Genomic DNA, 15,349 nt, shown 5'->3' with positions numbered 1-15,349 from the left:
CTCCTGAGGGGTTCCGAGCCTGGGCGGGAGGGTATGGACATGAAGCCTCCTTACGTCTATCTCAGCCTCCTGCCTTTATCACCCAATGGTGAGGCTCTGCTTGCCTTTCCTGCTCTCTTGGTTTCCAAGGCACCCTGGGCAAGTGATACCACCCCGCTACCCTGGAAACGGATCACCCTTTGTTTTCATGTTTGGACTCTCCTATCTTGTGTCACAGGTAGGGGTGCGCTCCAGGTGGACCTCATAATCTCCATGGTTCCGTCCTACTCCTCCCTGATGATCTCCCCTCTCTTCCTGGCTACAGTGGTACTTCCCAGGACCAGGTTGGGGAGGCAGAGGGGCTTCGCTAGCAGACGCAGAGGCGAGGCCGCCAGTCGAGGACGAGGAGGAGGTGAGGGACCAGGGTCACGAGGGCTGTGGGGGATACCCTGCTGCTTGAGTCCAGGCCGGCAGAGCCCCTTCAGGAAGGTCTGGAGCAGTAGCTAAGGAGTTAGAAGGTATTCCAGGACCAATGAAAGGTAGCCAGAGCCGAGGAAGATTCCTTTCCTAGCTTGGTCAGTAATGTGCAGTGTTCCCCGCTTCTGGCGAGTTATTGTCCATCTCTGGGCCTTGTTTTCCTCTTCGGCTTGCCCAAGACCAAACTTCTTTGATTTCAGTAAAGGAAGTGCCGCTAATTCCCCTTCCCCTCGAGGCCTGTTTGAAGACCCTAGTTGTTCCTTTGAGAACCTTTGAGCCCTAGTACTTAATCCTTTCAACTGACGGCAGCGGGTTCAGTCACCAGGACACACAATTGTAGTTGAAGAGCACTCTTTCTTTTTGTCCCTGGGCGAGAGTCAGGTCTTACACAGCTTGCCTCTTCTTTTCTCTCCAATTCCAGATAACATCAAGATGCCGAAGACTGAGGAAACTGTGCTCCAGAATGATGCCAGTGTAGCAGAGAATGGGGCCCCTGAGCCTAAAACACCAGGGCAGAGCCAGAAAAGCAAGAGTTTCTGTTTAGATGACCAGTCTCCTGGTAGGTCTAGAATCATGTCATCACTTCTATGGACAGCAATTAGGCTAAAGGAATAGACAGCCTGTGATTTAAGGGCCTTTAAGGGATATAGAAGGCTCTTGCAACCTTGCATGTTTCCTTACTAATCCTTCTGTTAGTCCCCTTTTGGATTATTCCTTCCCTTGTCTTTCTGCCCCCTCTAATTTTTACATGCAGGACTTAGGCCCCTAATTGGTAAGTAAAATTAAAAGATTTTGGTTTTAGAGAAAGAGACCGACAAAGCAAGTTACTTGTGTTTGACAGTAGTCGAGAGTGATTTAGTCAGTTCAAAGCCTGGGAAATAAATAGCATTCTTGTATTTTGATTTTGTAAAGTGTAAATGGTAGATCTAGGACAGATCAGAAGTGATCCAAATTATCTGTTGCTTCAGTTGTGTTCTGTCCTTTTCCAGGGGTGCTTTGTTGACATAAAAATTACCACTGCTCTGGGGTAAAATTATTTAGGTCTTTAATAATAGCATTTTTATGTGAACATTGGGACTTTAAGTCTTTTTCACACCTTATGTTAGGCATTTGAAGCTTTGGCTTGACTAGTCCAACCTCACAGGAACTCAAATTGCAGTTCTTTTACAATAATCTCCAGTGAATTTAACCAAAGGTTAATCTGCAGACCTCTCCAGATGTAGCAATTTGATCTAACCTCTTGAACACTGAAACGGGAAAAAATATGAAGTTGAATTACGTGTGTTTCTCTGGTGGCCACTTGGGGTCACTGCTAGTAAGCAGAATGGCACAATTCATACTTCATAATATCTCTCAAAGAAATGATGTCTTAATGAATTAATTAGATGGTATATTTTAACATATGTAGCTTTTTAGTTAGTATAGAAAGGAAATACCAGTTGATGGACCAACTTTTCAACAGAAGTCTTATCAACTGTTTTTTAAATGAAAAATAAATGGGCATAAATGGACCATCTTCTTGGAGTGAGTTTTAGGATTCTTATATGTGAGTTTTATTATATCTTAAGGATAAATCGTTCTCTCTGACCAAGTTATGAAACTACATTAAAATTGAGTTACAAAATAGTTTTATTGCATATTTTATTTTACATATCAAGTAATAATTGTGACTACTATATATACTTTGTTTTACTACTGAAAGTACTCTGTATGATGAATTTAGAACATTGGTTCCCAAATTCGAATGCTGGGCTAGGACATAGTTCTTACCAATATTGAATGAAATAAAACAATAAAGATGTTGTAATGAGTTTTTAAAATAATATTAAATTGATTCAATTTAAAAGAGTACTCTTAACGCTGACTGTGTTTTCTTTATACTTTCTGAGGTGTTAAAATATGTTTTCTTTTTATGAAGTAATTATTTTGATGATGGTAGGGTAGTTTCATTGTTTGTTTGTTTGCTTTCATGTCCATATGTGGAAAAATAAAAATTGTCAAATCATTATCTGTCACTCATGTTGTTTTGAAATGTTGTCTGTTGAATACCCAGATTTGGAAACTACTGTTTTAGGAGCAGGATTCAGCTTTAGAGCCATCTAGTAAGATTCGTGTGGTATCTATAAGGAGATTTTAGCCTTCATCTTGTGTGTAGCCCCTGAGGTAGGAAGAGAACAGTGGGAACACAATAACTTTTAGATACACATTAATTTTACAAATCACAACTTATTCATTGTTTGCTGTGTTTTGCTTATGGTTTTACATTTCAAGTGGAAGGTTTTCAAAACTGTTTTATGTTTTTCAAAAACTAATTTCTTCCTCCCATGCCTGACTTCTCTGAGATATTCAGTGTTACTGAAGAGCAAAGAGTTCAGAAAACTTCTGGTGGTAAAATGATTGAATAAGTCTGTGTAAGATCCGTTTGATGAATCTAAACTTGGGAGCCTTACTTGGCAGAATGAATCTCTAAATAAAATAAAAATTCTCTTTGTGTGGGTTCCCTGTTGATGATGGCTATGCTTTTTCTTTCTTTTTCTGGAGAGCAGACCTGATGTCTTTTCTGTCACAGATCTGATAGAGACAGTTAATGAAGTTTCCAAGCTGAGCATTTCACATGAAATTGTAGTAAACCAAGATTTCTATGTGGAAGAGACCATTTCGCCTCCAAACAGGTACAGATTATTCAGTTTCTTTCCATTTTAGTCTTCGGGGCATAGGTACATAGCACAAATGACTTTTGGTCAGACTTGAAGCATCTTATTAATAAATTTAATGGTTGAGTGTGTCTTATATAGTACCAACAAATTAGTGTAAGTATTACTTTAAAAGTGTCAAAGCAGCAAATTATATTTAAACAGGTAATAAACCAATGCAGTTACAGGTTGAACATCCCAAATCTGAAATCCACGATGCTCCAAAATCCAAAACATTTTGAGCGCCAACATGATGCTCAAAGTAAATGCTCATTGCGGTATACAAGTGTGCTGCAAATATTCCAAAATCCAAGAAATCCGTAATCTGGCTAGGCGCAGTGTCTCACGACTGTTAAGTTCCAACACTTTGGGAGGCCGAGGCAGGTGGATTGCCTGAGTCCAGGAAGTCAAGGCCAGCCTGGGCAACATGGTGAAACCTTGTCTATGCAAAAAATACAAAAATTAGCTGGGCATGGTGGTGCATGCCTGTAGTCCCAGCTACTCAGGAGGCTGAGGTGGGAGGATCCCTTGAGCCTGGGAAGCAGAGGTTGCAGTGAACTGAGATCGCGAACACGCCACTGCACTCCAGTCTGGGCGACAGAGTGAGACCCTGTCTCAAATAATAATAATAACAATAATAATCCGTAATCCAAAATACTCCCGTCCCGAGCATCTTGGAAAAGGGGTATTCATTCTGTATTGTCAAAATGTTCATTTCAGGATCTTAGTTAATAGTGAAACATAGAGTGATTTTCAGATCTTTTCAGACAGACTTGGAAGAGGTAACTCCTAGCCGTTCAACTTTTAATTGTCTGCAGATTAAACAGGCACAGATGAGCAGATTTTCTAATAGTGGTTTTGTTCACTCTTCAGGAGTAGGAAATTTCAGGGGACACTTCTGCTTCATAATCAGTGTAATAAAGATTCTGTGAATCAAGATTAGAACCCCATCGATAAATAGTGTGCTTCTACAATTAGGCTTTATACTGGTTTCTCTTAATTATATTGATATAACAATATATGATTAAGAATCATCCAGCATTTATGGATTGAATGCTTCTAGTGTTTATTAAGAGTTAAATGGGTTGATTTCTTTGTCAGAATCTATATTTTATGGTATTTCTAATTTCCCACCTTAAATGCTTCTGTTATTTTGCCACTTTTGGGATTCTGTTACGTAAAGCACCTTGCTTTGTCAGTGGTTCTCTTGATCTTCACACTTCTTAGATTTTCCTTTGTCTGTTGCCAAGGATGGCTTACCTGAAGGAAGTTTTTACCAAAACACAGGTCTCGTAGCATCTCCCTCATTGCCTTTATAGTCCCTGCGGCCTGAGTTAGATTTGTTTTTCTCCTGGTAGGGGTGCAGAAAAAAGTGAAACTAAGAGAATGAAGGTCTGTTAAAGTGGCTAGGGATCTCAGGGGGTGGATAGATGAAGCAGGAGGAATAATATTACTTAGGGCTTGGATTTCCCTGTGTTTTTTAAATTAACAGGCTTTTTCAAATGTAGTAATACAAAATGTATACTGGATAAGAGGTTGAAATAGAGTTTGGGGTTATCCATTATCTACAGATAATTGACAATTAGTTTTCCCTTTGGACTTATAAAATTATACTAAGCACAGTTATCGGTTTTTAGGGGAAATCTCATAATAAGACATTTATTCAACAGACATTTATTGAGTACTTATTAGGTGGAAGGCAGAATGTTGAAAGCTGAAGACATATAGTTGAGTGAGTCACTGTCTTTGCCATCAAAAAGCTTCTGTAGGGAAGATAGTCAAATAGCTACTGTGCAGAGTGATAAGTTATCTCATATCTAGTGTGTGGAGTTCTATGCAGTGCTCAGCTACCTGGGGAAGGTCAGTGAAGACTTTCCTAATAAGGTAACACTTGAATTGAGTCTTTTCAGGTGGTTTAGGGGAGAAGGGACTCTCCTGGAAGAGGAAATGTCATTTCAGAGCCATAGAGGGATGGAAGACAATTATATATTAATTATAAGTGGACTGTGATTGTTAGAGCACAGGATGTAGGAGGAGAAAGAAGGTTAAGGTAGGAGAAGTGGCAGAATAGGATCGTGAAGGGACTTAAAGGCCACGTACACTGCTAGAGATAGGTAGCGTCTGAAGAACTTTAAATGAGTATACTATTATGATCAGATTTGTATCTTAGAAAACTCATTGATTTTTATCAAAAATATGTACCATTGTTGGGGTAAGGTTTTGTGGGTGTAAGGTGGCCATTTAATAGACTATAGCAATAGTTCAGGAAAGAGATGACAGTGGGTGGGGGCCGATTCCAGAGATATTTAGGAAGCAAAATCTCTGGAACTGGGTGACTGAGTGGATAAAGGACATGAGGGGAAAGGAATTAAGAAGGACTACAGTACACACCAGATAGATAATAGTTGAACTTTCACGGGTTAGATTGTTGTGTTGGAGGAGAAACTTTGAATTTTTGTTTCATGTAATTTTTAATCACTTGTATTTTTGTAAACAGAAAACATACATTACTATTATATACATACACGTATATATACACACACATATATGTATATATATATATACATATATGTGTGTGTATATATATGTGTGTGTGTGTGTGTGTATATATATATATATATATATATTTTTTTTTTTTTTTTTTTTTTTTTTTGAGACCGAGTCTCGCTCTTGTCACCAGGCTGGAGTGCAGTGGCACTATTTCGGCTCACTGCAAACTCTGCTTCCCGGGTTTAAGCAATTCTCCTGCCTCAACCTCCGGAGTAGCTGGGACTATAGGCACCCACCACCACGCCCAGCTAATTTTTGTGTTTTTAGTAGAGACGGGGTTTCACCATGTTGGCCAGGATGGTCTCAAACTCCTGACCTCGTGATCCGCCCGCATCGACCTCCCAAAATGCTGGGATTACAGGTGTGAGCCACCGCGCCTGGCCTACTATTATATTTTTTAAAAAGAAAAAGTCTCAGATTTCTGGTTACAGAACTAAGTATACATGAGGAACAAATTTAAAGAAGGAAGATAAGGAGTTCAGTTTTGGGCTTGCTGAATTTAAAGTGTCTCAAAAGACCTTCAAATATTATCAAGAGGTAAAATCCTTTCCTAGATTTCAGGCCTGAAGGAAAAATAGCATCTGGTTCAAAGTTTTAAGTCTATGGCAGTGGAAACTAAGTCACACATCCAGGCTAGGTGCAGAACTAGGGTTAGAAGTCAGAGTCTCAACTCCTAGTTTATGGTTCTTCCTGCTGCAGGAAGAGAGTGTCTCTGGAACCTTGAGGTACCCTTCTGAGAGAATTTAGCCAATGCTTTTCCATCTGAGACTACCTTCAGTTTATTCAGCCCTTCTCAAGTCTAAACATAGGTCCTCCTAGCCTGTCAGTTTAATGGTCTTTCATAATTTTAATTGCTGTTTGGGAAATTATGATCCTGTATCAATTCTCTAGGTAAAAGAGCAATCTGCTCATTTAACCCTTCTTATAGTGTAGAAGGCAGGTTTGCGGAGGCAATGTACAATGCTTTTTGGAACCATCTGAAAGAACAGCTATTGAGTACTCCTCCTGACTTCACTTGTGCCCTTGAACTTCTAAAAGATGTTAAGGAGGTGAGTAACCAACTCCCATTCGTGGATGGGAAGTTCCTGGGCATCTCAGAACCTTGGATCGTCAATGGCTGTTAATATATCAAGTAGCATACTTTTTTAACGTGACCTACTACTTAAATAGATAGGATGGGGCAGCTTCCATTTTATTTGTATAAGATGAAACTTGACCATTGGGCGATGACTATAACAATATATAACTCAATTAAACAAATTCTTACTGAAACCCCACTATGGTCTATGTGTTTCAGAATCCCGGAGATGAATAGGCGAGCCCTTGCCCACAAGGAACTTGCATGCTTGAGTCAAAAGGCTATTTCAAGGGAACCTTAAAGATTCCAGATTTGCTATTTTATCCTCACACTTTGGAGTAAAACAATCTAAAAATGTCCTTATCCTTTATTAAGAATGCCTCATCTCCTTGTGGTGGTGTGTATTTCATATTCCTTATATCCCACACATTTAAAACCACATTCTTATTTTTATTCATATTTTTACCTCATTCTACCTAAAAAATAATAATGACTACTACTATAACTGATCCCAGTGAAACCTTGAATGGTAATTGTCCTCTAGACAGAAAGAAATAATACTCTCTAAGAAACGTAGAGACTCAGTTCTCTGCCCCCCCAGAAGACATAATCTGGGATGCCTTTGGCCTAAGAGCATAGTTCATTGGAGAAAGTTTGAGGTTCTGAACAGAACTTAGCTCCTTTGATTTCCTTTGTTGGGCAGACCTTGCTATCACTGCTATTACCATGGCAGAACCGCCTAAGAAATGAGATAGAAGAAGCTCTGGACACAGATCTCCTCAAGCAGGAAGCAGAACATGGGGCCCCGGATGTCCCTCATCTTTCTAACTACATTCTCAATTTGATGGCTCTGCTATGTGCACCGGTTCGAGATGAAGCGATACAGAAACTAGAGACCATAAGAGATCCAGTGCAGTTACTGAGGTGAGAGTCTAGATGTGCTGTCCCCCAAATCTGCCTTAGACACTGTGCCGGAGAACTCTGAGCCAGCTACTGTGGATATAGCCCCTGTCTTATCTAGCTCTTGTGTACTGATGACCTGACTAACACACCTTTTCTCCTTTCTGGATTATTGGCTTTTATTTTCCAAGGACAGCCTCTCAGGGTTCCTTTTGATGATCGTTAGATCAGTTGGGTCTCCTTTATGTCATGATACTGTTAAGACATTAAGGTACAGTAATTCTTTCTCCTATAGATTGCAAATTGCCTTTTCCCAGATGTTGTCCTGTTTGTCCCAACTCAAACCTTGTGAGGGGACAGGAAAGAGGATTATCCGTGTTTCACAGCTAGAAGAACCAGGACCCGGAAAAGTAAAATGATCTGCTCAATGAGTTAGAAATTCAGTCACCCACATCCCAGCTACCCACATATAATTGTTAACACCTTGGTGATTTTCCTTTCACTGATTACTTTTTTCAAGGTGACAGAATGACTACAGGCAAAAGAGCTCTCATCTGGTTGTTAAAAGTGTCAGGAGGTATAACTGTCCTTAGTTTTGCCATCAACTCACTCTATGGCCTTGGGTCACTGGCCACAGTACCATTATTCATAAGTTGAAATAGGACTGTTTGTTTTTAAGGCTTCTTCTGACTCTCAAATACTCTGCTTTTATGACTCCTTGCTTGGATTCCACCCTTCCAGACTAGATTTCCCTTAATAGTGTAAATGTTCTGTTTCTCCCTATGGCAGGGGCATCTTCCGTGTTCTGGGCCTAATGAAAATGGACATGGTGAACTATACCATCCAGAGCTTTCGACCCTACCTGCAGGAACATTCCATCCAGTATGAACAAGCTAAATTCCAGGAACTCCTTGATAAACAGCCCAGTATGTTTAAAATTCAAGGGCAGGAGAGGGGAGATTTGACCTCGGGTCCGCCTTCTTATAGCAATAGAGGCTATTTTCTTTTTTTTGAATAGAAAGTTTCTTCCTTGGGCAAGGGGTAGGGAGAAGGAATGTTTCTCTAAGATAGAAAGATCTATAAAATCACTTCTTTATAGACCAAGAGTATGTCTCAGAGCCATCATCTTTAAGCCTTGGAATTTTAAGATGCATATTCCCTTCTCGTCGTAGGTCTCCTCGATTATACCACAAAATGGCTAACCAAAGCAGCCACAGACATCACTACACTACGTCCGAGTTCTCCTGACTCACCTAGCTCCTCCTGCAGCATGGCGTGTTCACTTCCAAGCGGGGCAGGTAACAATTCAGAGCCCCCCAGTCCAACAATGGTGCTATACCAAGGCTACCTGAACCTCCTCCTCTGGGATCCTGAAAACGTAGAATTCCCAGAGGTAGGGATGTGTGTTTGGGCATTGCCTTGTTCTATGGTATTCAGTGCTTCCATTGGAACCCTCCTCTTCTGATGGGCTGTCCTTCGCTCCCTCACCAGACTCTGCTGATGGACAGAATCCGGCTCCAGGAACTGGTGTCCCAGTTGCGCCAGTTAACTGTCCTGGCCTCAGTCTTGCTAGTGGCCAGAAGCTTCTCTGGTGAAGTTTTATTCAGATCACCTGAATTTGTGGATAGACTGAAATGCATCACCAAGGCCCTAACTGAGGAATTTATCTCCAGGTAAGATTCATAGATCTCTGTTAGAGAGGGAAATGTGTGGTATTTGGGACATAGGTAATATCAATACTATTACTGCTTATTCTTCATCACAAACCACACAAAGGCCCTTGGAAATGATCTTCAAAGATTTTGGTATCTTTGATAAGTTGTATTGAGGTTTGGGATACAGAAAATAAAACTTATTTTCCAAAGAGGAGAGTGTGGAAGCCAGTTTGCTACAAATATTCCTTATGTGTTTGCTAAAAATGAGTCATTATATACTTGATTGAATGACAGTGGATTTGTGCTATGTGTATCTAGAAGTTGATCGGTTGGTCAGTGATATTGACCATTCACTGCATGTGAGGGCAGGGATATTATACCAAAGTACAAGGAGGAGTAGGAAGTCCAAGCCTCTTAATATATTTGCAATTTAATTGGTGGGGTAGGAGAAAAACCATGAAAAATATCCAATAGAGTCTTAAAACAACATTTAAATACAGTTGATGGGACTGGAGAATGCTGAGTAGATCCAAGGATGGAACTGAACCCTTGCCCAATTTACTTTGTTTTCATCGAAGTGGCATATGGTGCTGTGTGTTTGGATCAGGTGGTACCTTGCGGGTAACAATGAGTGTATTTCATCTGCCCAGTGGCTAATGCTGTCTTCTGGTGGCAGAGAGCCAGAATTCTTCCTGGAATAGGCCTGGCTTGTGGTATGAGGCTCTCCGGGCTTTGCCCCTCTGCCAGGCCCACTCTGCATTCTATCCCTTATTATCTAGGCCTGAAGAGACTATGCTGAGTGTGAGTGAACAGGTGTCTCAGGAAGTCCATCAAGGCCTTAAGGACATGGGCCTCACTACTCTGAGCAGTGAAAACACAGCATCTCTTCTGGGCCAACTCCAGAACATCACCAAGAAAGAGAACTGCATTCGTTGCATTGTTGGTAAGAATCTCCGTGGTCGTCATGCAGAAAAGTGGCAAGAATGTGGGGCATGGGTGGGTAGACCTTACCCTGAATGTGAGTTACCTAACCATTTAAAAATGAAAAGGCATGATCATTTGGGAAGTTTTTTAGCTTTAGTTTCCTCGTCTATAATGTGCACTGTTCAAATAGATCTTTCTCAATTTGGAGAATGCATGTATGGTTTGAAGACAGCTCTGCACCCAAGATATGTCATTCACAGGTGTTGGATACTGTCACACTAACCCTATGAAGTCATTCCTGGTATTTTCTCTTTTCTTTTCTTTTCTTTTTTTTTTTTTTGAGACAAAGTCTCACTCTGTTGCCCAAGTTGGAGTGCAGTGGCACGATCTAGGCTCACTGCAACCTCCACCTTCTGAGTTCAAGCGATTCTACTGCCTCAGCCTCCCGAGTAGCTGGGACTACAGGCACGCGCCACCATACCTGGCTATTTTTTTTGTATTTTTAGTAGAGATGGGGTTTCACCATGTTGGCCAGGCTGGTCTCGAACTTCTGACCTCGTGATCCGCCTGCCTCGGACTCCCAAAGTGCTGGGATTACATACGTGAGCCACCGCGCCCAGCCCATTCCTGGTCATATTCTAAATGTCGGCCAAGATATATGGAGGAACCCTTTCTCTATCCCATGCTTTAAGCTACCATTTGGGCCCCTACGCCTCTCCATGGAAGTGATGCTGAGTTGGGCTGTAGGACATGTTCCATGCTGGAATGGAAGCAGTGAACTTGGCCAGCTTGCTTTGAACTTTACGATCTGATCATAGCCTGGATTGGGTGTATGGGCCTGAACTTGGTGCACTGGCTGCAACGTGTGTTGTTACTTTCAGGTACCGGGTCTACGGTCCTCTTATTAAGTTAAACGTGCCCTAGGATCTCACGTACAGCTACATAAAGTAATCTTATGAACCCCCAGAAATGTACTACCTCAGCATCTTTTGATGATGCATTGTCCTTTGGGAGGTTGATGGCATTCCATTCCCCCAAACAAACAAAAATCTCATGTATACGGTTTACCCAAATGAGCAGAGAGGTCAGTGAATAACTCGGTTAATGCAAAACTTTGGTGAGCAGATAGAGCAAAGGCATTGTGAATTTCTTCTGTACCCTCTTCGTTCCTCTTTTCATTGTTTTTCCCTGCTCACAGATCAGTGGATCCGTTTTTTTCTCAAATGCTGTTTGCTTCATGGCATGCAGGAGTCTCTGCTACACTTTCCTGGAGGCCTCATTCTCATTGAAAAGGAGTTGGCAGAACTGGGCTGGAAGTTTCTCAATCTGATGCATCATAATCAGCAGGTATTTGGCCCATACTATGCTGAGATCCTAAAACACATCATCCATCCAGCTCAAGCACAAGAAACAGATGTGGAGCCTAAGTGATAGTGCTGGACCCCAGCTATGGCAACAGGGACTCAGGAGAGAGAGGTCAGCATGTTTCTGTGAGGACATCACCTGTGGTTAGTCGAACAGTCAACCCTCTTCCTTGCTATAGCCAGGACACAGGGATGCAGGGGTCAAGCATGTAAGCACCAACTGGCCCAATCCCCTTCACTAATAAACCTCTGAGCTGCAAGAAAATTTCAGTTCCTCCTGTGTTCTAGCTGAAGTCAGGTTCTGCAGCCTCATCCCCTAACTAGCTGAGTGAGAATCCAGTGGACCCTCTGTTTTCCCTTCATTGGCTGATCATTCTTCAGTATGCTTGCCTGAGCCGAATCTGGGCATCAGGTACTGATAAGGGAAAATCCTGGGACTGTATAGAATAATGCCCCCTGAAAACTGGGAAGGAGCTAAGAGACCAAAGAATGATCCGGACAAGTCCGGCTTGATAAGCAGATGAATTTATTGGGACTTACGTATAGGGCATTCCTGGGTGGCAGCAGGACACCTCTGGGGATCTGCCCTGACACTCCTCTGCAAGCTGCTTTTAAGCTAATTTTCTGGCTCTTTGCCTTCCGTATGCAATGAGACTCTTTTTCTTGGTATGTTTCCCAGTACACTTTGGGATGTTTTGGTTCTCACAGACACCTCGGCTCCTAAGCTGGGCACCATGCATGGCCTTAGACCACCACCTGGCCTTCAGGGTTCAGGCAGCAGACATACAGCCTTAAGTAATCTGGTGGGGGAGGGGGGAACTCATTAACCTACAGTCACTAGCATTATTTTCTCCAGTGAAAAATCATTTCCTTGAGGGCTTTGAAAACCCTTTGTGAGATTATCCAGAGAATGACTATAAGGGCTTCTGGAAGTCAGAAATTCACTGAATTGCAGATGAAGAGAAGACGTAGAACTCCATTTCTAGCACCACATTTCCCTGTAGTTTTCAAGGATACAGCAATAGCAAGAGTTCCCAACTCCCGTTCTAGTGTCTGGTTTGAAGCAGTATGAAAACTGGGGATTGGTTGAAAGTTGATATGGTGAATATCAACTTTGTGCCAACAAGCATTCAGCTAAGGACAGGTCTCAGCTTCCATGGGATTTCTCTTTCTTTTAAGTGATTCTAGGGGTCAGGCTTGGAATCTCTGATAATGACAGTAAACCGAAGCAATTAGGTCAGTGAGTATCATATCAAGTTCACCCCGATCCTATTTCTACAGCTGAATTAATCTTATCTTGCCACATCTCTAGGCTTAGAACGTCTCCTTCTTCTTGACAGAATCGATGTGCGTATTCAAGCGTGGGGCAGCTGCCATGCTTTTTCCCACTCCTAGTCTGGGACTCCAACTGCCAAGTTATGAATATCAGCTGACTTGGCAACACAAATGATAGATGTTCTTGGTCCACAAGGACTTGGGCTTGTTGTTAGAGACTGCAGAGGTTCATCCCATCATTCCCAGGCCAACTGCAGCAGACAAGCAGCAATCTAGAAAATTAGGAAAAAATTTAGGTTTGGATTTGGACTAGGTTTGGATTCAGAATGGACAGGGGACAATAGAAACTTACTTATGGGATAGACCCAAACTGGGTGAAAAAAATCATGTCCTCATTATTTCGGCGGATGGAAGGAGCTGAGTACAATTTACTCAGCCCAAGAAAAACAACAGATGAGATTGGAGTTCCATTACTCCCCGGGGAGCCACGTGATTGATTTCCCGAGAGGGTGGATACCAGATGGGTGACATAGCTGGGTAAACAGAGTGCTACTTTTACTTTGGCTGGAGATGAGGCACACAGAAAAGCTGTGGAATGGATCATTCAAGTGTTCTAATCTTGTGACTAGATAGTCTCAGGACAGAGACCATGGCAGATGAATGTTTTATAATTAATAAATAGGCAGTGAGCCTGGCCTAGTTAAATTTTCTAATCTGATTAGACCATACGAATACAATTTTTTAAAAAAATATTAATTTTGGGAGCCAGATTATCTTACAGACAAGTGTGTTCTGAAGTGATCCCTGTGAAGATGACTGAGTAGTTGACAGATACTGACTTTGGGCTGCAATGAAACTTTGCTTTATACTTTATAATTAAAATCTGACTTGTGTTGATTTCTTGGAGATTTTGAGTTTATTGATTCTCTTGTGCTTCTACATGGAGGAAATGGGAATCCTGATCCTAAGCAAGGAAGGATAGCTCCACTCAATTCTGTTCACCATTTAGGGATGGATGGATGCACAGTTAGATAGATAGGTGGAACATGCACATGGTTAAAAATGACATGCAGTACAGAGAAAATTCGGTTTTTTCCCCACCCCTGTATCTCATTTATCCTACTTAGAGGAAACTATATCCAGGTTTTTGTGCATACTTCTAAAGATATTCTGTGCATATGCAAGTACATATTATAATTATAACTAACATCTGTGAGTGTGTATGCACCAGGCACTCTTTTAAGCGCTCTACATATATTATTTCAATTATTCCTTAACAATTTATCTCCAGTCTACTTTTCCAATTCTAAAACAATGTTGTACAGAAAGCTCTAACTGAGGGTAAGAACCGGTGTTTGTTTGTTTGTTTATATATTTATTTATCTGGTCTTCTTTGAGTGAGTAAGGGAAAATCATTTCACTTTCTTGGGCTTTGTCTTCATCTATAAAATTCTATACTTGACTAAATTACTGATTTTCTTGTTCAATTTTATAGAGTCATTTTTCACAAAACGAAATCTTTCCAGAAGATCACGAATAAGAGAGATCAAAGCTAGGCAGCTTGAGTTGAAGTAGAGCTGGAAGAAGGAGTTTTGAGGACTGTTTCAAAACCACTGGACTAGATGATCTCTAAAGGTTCCTGTATTATTTTCTTCTTTTCTTATGGCTGTTGTAACAAATTACCCCCTGAACTTTGTGGCTTAAAATAACATGCATGTATTCTCTTATCATCCTGATTGTCAGAAGACCAAAATCAGTTTCAGTGGGTGAATATCAGGGAGTCAGTAGGGCCAGGCTCCCTCTGGAAGCTCTAAGGGAGAATCCATTGCCTTGCCATTTTTAGCTTCTGAAGCTGTACTCTTTATTCCTTGGCAAGGCAATGGATTCTTCCCTGGAGCTTCCAGAGCTCCCATTCCTTTGTCATCGGAGCCAGCATCATAGCTTCTTGTGTCAGTCATCACATTGCCTCCTTCTATGTGAAATGTCCCTCTCCTTCCCTCTTAATAAGGAAACGTTCTTACATTTAGGGCCAGGCAGGATAATCTCCCCACCTCAAGATCCTTAGTCACATTTGTAAAGTCCCTTTTGCCATATAAGGTGACAGTCAGGGGTTCCAGAGACTACAACATGGATATCTTTGGAGGCCATTATTTAGCTTACCACAGCCTACCCTCTAACTCCCCAAAATTCATGTTCATTCTACATGCAAAATATATTTGCCTCACCTCAATATCCCCAAAAGTCTTAACACCAACGCGAGTTGAAAATCTCATCTGTAAATCATCTAAACCAGGTATGAGACAGACTCTGGGTATGATCCTTCTTGAGGCAAAATTTCTTTTCATCAGTGGCCCTGCGAACTAGAAAAAAAAGTTACCTCTTTTTTATTACAGTGGTAACATGGACATAGGATAATGGTTATAGACAGTCCCCCTCCCAACGGGAAAAAATGAA

General features: G+C 41.4%; 1 protein-coding gene across 5 annotated transcripts; it reads left to right on the top strand.

Moving 5' to 3' along the window:
- The first annotated feature begins 327 nt into the window (after positions 1-327).
- LOC129530096 (T-complex protein 11-like X-linked protein 2) lies at positions 328-14,530 on the top strand. 5 transcript variants are annotated; one of them, XM_055376616.1, is made up of 11 exons: positions 328-391; positions 878-1,015; positions 3,026-3,128; positions 6,628-6,748; positions 7,481-7,701; positions 8,467-8,603; positions 8,850-9,070; positions 9,169-9,350; positions 10,112-10,275; positions 11,455-11,603; positions 14,391-14,530. In XM_055376616.1, the coding sequence occupies exons 2-11, from the start codon at positions 889-891 to the stop codon at positions 14,433-14,435; spliced, it is 1,470 nt and encodes a 489-aa protein (XP_055232591.1). In that variant the 5' UTR covers positions 328-391; positions 878-888; the 3' UTR covers positions 14,436-14,530. The 5 variants fall into 5 exon arrangements, 4 of the variants coding, with proteins under 4 accessions (XP_055232591.1, XP_055232593.1, XP_055232590.1 ...); XR_010132586.1 differs by having other exon boundaries at positions 331-391; positions 11,505-11,603; positions 14,391-14,519; XM_055376618.2 differs by lacking the exon at positions 14,391-14,530 and having other exon boundaries at positions 331-391; positions 11,505-11,878.
- Positions 14,531-15,349: the final 819 nt, after the last annotated feature.

The sequence above is a fragment of the Gorilla gorilla genome, chromosome X (genome assembly GCF_029281585.2).
Source record: "Gorilla gorilla gorilla isolate KB3781 chromosome X, NHGRI_mGorGor1-v2.1_pri, whole genome shotgun sequence".
Lineage (NCBI taxonomy): Eukaryota > Metazoa > Chordata > Mammalia > Primates > Hominidae > Gorilla > Gorilla gorilla.
The sequence above is the reverse complement of the archived record's forward strand: the minus strand, read 5'-3'. Positions and strand labels throughout refer to the sequence as shown.